Raw genomic sequence first — 4067 nt, 5'->3', positions numbered from 1 at the left:
TCAGTGTGTTTTTTATGGCCAATATGTATTAATGTTGTATCAGTTATTCTCATTCAATTATAATCTGTTTTTTTGTTTACACCAGTTGACATATATGTGTCTATAATTTGGCTATATTTTGTCTATATTTTACTATAAAATTTGACATATAGTTGACTATAAAATGTGTCATTAAAGTGACATATAATTCATCTTTAAACCGACCTGTAAAACACATATACTTGACCATAAAATTTGATCAGTACTTGTCATATAAAATCACCTACTAATGACTTATAATTGGTCTCCAAAATTTGCACAAAAAACCATTGACATAACATTAGTTTTGATACATATGTTCACAAAACACAAGGCAGATAGCAGTAACATGAAAATAGTTAGAGGACTAGCCTCACTAACATTACAAACATAACAGTTTTCCTACTGAGTTCATTCAAACTAAACAACATGGCATCACTAAGTCATCCTACTGAGTCATCCTTTTGCAAATGGCCTCCCAATCTTCTGACTGCTTCCCACCCATGGATTGGTCTGAGGTTGCTTCATCTTCATAAATGACCAAAGGGTCATCAGGCTTCTTTCCAGGGCCAGGTATATTCTTTGTTTTTATGGTCCTAAGTCTGTCACTCTGCCTTTTTTGAACACCCATATCAACAATCTTCTTGGGCTTATGCTTCTGGATTGGTTTTTTGACCTAGTAATAATGAACAAGTACAGTTAATCTATATGAATCAGTCATTTAAAAAAGTGTGAAGTGTCCAAATAAGACTTACAGGTTCTGAACATGTTGGCCTGGATGAAGAAGAAGCAGTGGATTTGGAAGTTTTCTTGACCACCTTTGGAGCTTTACCAACAAAAGTTTTGACTGTTCTTTTCACAGGAGATGTGTCAACATTCAATGGTTGAACATCTAGAATTTCATCATCATCAAGAATCTTAGCCAATGTTTCAGCATCTATACCACAATACTTTTTAAGAGACGACTGTGAATCATTGATGTCAGTATTGGGAGCATCTTGAACATCATCTTGTACAGGGACAGCATCTTGAACATCATCTTGAACAGGGTCAGCATCTTGCACAGGGATATCAGCTTGTACATCAGCCTTTTCAGGAACAGAATTAGGAACTGGAACATCATCTTGCATAGGAATATCAGCTTGGACATCATCCTTTTCAGGAACTGCATCAGGAACAGCATTTGCAGCTGCATCACATTCTGGTTCAACAGTCTTAGATTTTTTTGTCTTGGGTGCCACTTTATCTTTCTTTTTCTTGTTGATAGACCCTGTAGGCCTCCCCTGAAAAAATTCATAAGACATATGTCAGTCTCATAAACTAAAAAATGCAGGAAAAAAGAAATAATTAAGTTAGTTCCAATACCCTTTTTTTGCTTGTTTGACTAGCCTGAGTAGGAGCCTCTTGTGTTGGAGCCTCTTGTTTTGGAGCCTCTTGTGTTGGAGCCTCTTGTGTTGGAGCCTCTTGTGTTGGAGCCTCTTGTGATGTTCTTGCAGCAGATACAGCAACTATTTGCTTATTTTTCTTGCAGGTCCTCTTGTTATGACCTAGTACAAAGCATATCTTGCATCTGTGGGATGTATTTGTTCTTTGCCACTTGGTTTGATTTGCCTCATCAGGTTCTCTCCTGCGTAGTTTTTTGGGCCTCCCTGGGCCACGTTTGAACAATGGTGGCATGATAATAGGATGTGCTGTCTTAGGCCACTTATTTTGCCCATTCAAAGGTGTTATCACCTCACTATAATAGTGTTCATAAGTGGTCCTAAGATAACATTTGTGCACATACTTAACTGGGTCATCAACTTTCCTATGAATGGCTGCTACAGCATGCCTACATGGTATCCCAATCAACTCCCAATAGTTACATGAACAAGTGTGTTTTTCTAGGTCCACTACAAAGCTATCAGTGAAAAGCACATGTGTTACCTGAAATGTTAACCAACCAGCATACGTAGCAGTCCAACTAGCACTTTTCTCTATTTCTCTATCTAGTCTCCTTAATGGTTTGGTCATTACATAACCCTTATAAGCATTCACCTTTTCCCTAAGTGTTGCAAACCTACCCATCAAGTAGTTTCTGATCCACTCAAACATTGTTATAATTGGTTTGTCTCTTTGCAAAAGTATGGTAGCATTAAATGATTCACTAAGATTATTCATTAAAACATCACATTTTGAGTAGAAAGGAAATGCATGCTTACACCACTTGTGTTTGGGGATTGCCTGCAGCCACTCATAAGCATCCACATTTGCTTCCTTGATCATGAGCATCTTTGCCTCATGTGCCTCATAATAAGTTGCCTTAGCAGCAGCCATCATTAGATCCCTAAACAATGTCCCTCCACCAAACTTCTTTTTGAAGTTAGCATAAAGATGCCTTAAACAGAATCTATGCTCAAAGGAAGGATACTCCTCATCAAACACATTGACCAGACCCTGAAACAAATACAAATACTTTTAAGTAAATATTGTATAACATAAATACTTTGTATTTTAAGTAAACAACACAAATATTGTACCTTTTGCTGGTCAGAGATAAAACACCATCTTCCATCACCAATATCTTCCAACAACAACTTCATGAACCAGCTCCAAGTGTCCTTTGATTCATTTTCTACAACTGCAAATGCAATTGGCAAGTACTGATCATTTGGATCTCTTCCTACAGCAATGAGCAGAATTCCACCATATTTATGCTTCAAGTGACATCCATCCAATCCAATGAAAGGTCTACATGCTTTTTTTAATGCCATCTTAGTCCCATCAAAACACATATAACACTTCTCAAATCTTGGATTTAACCCTTCACCAGCACATGTTGTATTGAGTTTGAATGTATTCCCTGGGGATGCCCTTCTTAACTCAGCACCATAAGACCAAAGGAGGTTGAATTGCTGACTAGAGTCACCTTCCACAATCTGTCTAGCAATCTGCCTTGCCTTGAATGCCCTACAACCTGGAATTTCTGTTGCATATCTAAGCCTAACATCTGCCACCACATCATTCAACTTCATCTTTGTGTTGTTCTTCAACCCATCAACAATGACCTTAGCCACCCAATCAGCTTTAGCACATCTATTAAAGAACTGTCTTCCACACTTGTGCTTAGAATACAAGGTTTTAATCCTAAAAGTAGTGGATGTTAGGACTCTACTACATAGCACAGTGTAATCACACTTCTCCTTATCCTTACATACAACCCTACATCTATTGGCATCATTCTTTACAAACTTAACTTCCCTCCCATTAAGAACATTGTGCTCTAGTATAGCATCTTTAAACTGCTTAAGTGAACGAAGCTCCATTCCAACTTTAAAAACAAAATCTTTTGTGAAAGATTCTTCTGCATTGAACCTTATAACACATGGTCTGTCATCACCACTATCATCATCAGCTCCACTGTCCAATTCATCTGTCATGTATTCCTCCTCAATTACATGTGCCTTGCCCATCTCATCTGTAATAAATATGTTATTGTCTGTTTCATTAGGGACAACATTGTTTGTAACAGGTGGACTCCTGACTTCACTAGTTTTACCTACACCCACTAGTTCCTCAAAGTCATCTTCAAACCCATTCATCCTTTCTTCCTCACTGTCATCAAAGTGTACATCCTTGATACTCTCATCACTTGAATCTCCACTGCATTCATGTAATGGTTCCTTCTCTGATGCACAAGCCTTACCCTTCCCTTTTTGCCTAACAGATTCCATAAAAGTCAGCTCTCCTTCATCTGGTTTTGGCTCACAATATATATCAACTTCAGCTCCATGACCAACAGCATAAGCAGCCAACTCAGCAGAATCTCCATCATCTCTGAATGGATTTAAATCAGCTTCAAATGATCCTGCTTCATGTTTCCACCACATCTTAACCATCTCAAAATCAAATTCAGGGTCAATACTCTTAACTAAATCACAGGCCTCAAAGAAAGACCAATAGTCACTATCTTGACCACTAAAAGCATACATGTCCCCACCATCGTATTTCAGTTCAGGGTCTTTTACAAACTTGCCCCTTGTGTAGAAAATAACTTTAAACTTAGACAT

At 38.0% G+C, this 4067-nt stretch overlaps 1 protein-coding gene across 1 annotated transcript; it reads right to left on the bottom strand.

The window, feature by feature from the left end:
* Window positions 1-466: 466 nt before the first annotated feature.
* On the bottom strand, window positions 467-4067 carry LOC131625205 (uncharacterized). Its single transcript, XM_058896097.1, has 4 exons — window positions 2538-4067; window positions 1384-2454; window positions 774-1301; window positions 467-694 (listed from the first exon to the last, which is right to left on the bottom strand). Exons 1-4 carry the CDS (start codon window positions 4065-4067, stop codon window positions 467-469), a joined length of 3357 nt encoding a protein of 1118 aa, XP_058752080.1.

Source organism: Vicia villosa, unplaced genomic scaffold (genome assembly GCF_029867415.1).
Source record: "Vicia villosa cultivar HV-30 ecotype Madison, WI unplaced genomic scaffold, Vvil1.0 ctg.000195F_1_1_1, whole genome shotgun sequence".
NCBI classification, from domain to species: domain Eukaryota; kingdom Viridiplantae; phylum Streptophyta; class Magnoliopsida; order Fabales; family Fabaceae; genus Vicia; species Vicia villosa.
This window is presented reverse-complemented; position numbering and strand designations above follow the sequence as displayed.

Excerpts from the sequence above, each read along its gene's own strand:
- LOC131625205 (XM_058896097.1), bottom strand. The coding sequence starts at position 4,067 with ATGTCTAAGTTTAAAGTTATTTTCTACACAAGGGGCAAGTTTGTAAAA. Across the intron at positions 1,302-1,383 it reads GTCAAACAAGCAAAAAAAGG|GGGAGGCCTACAGGGTCTAT; the intron begins GTATTGGAACTA and ends GAATTTTTTCAG. Across the intron at positions 695-773 it reads GGCCAACATGTTCAGAACCT|GTCAAAAAACCAATCCAGAA; the intron begins GTAAGTCTTATT and ends CATTATTACTAG.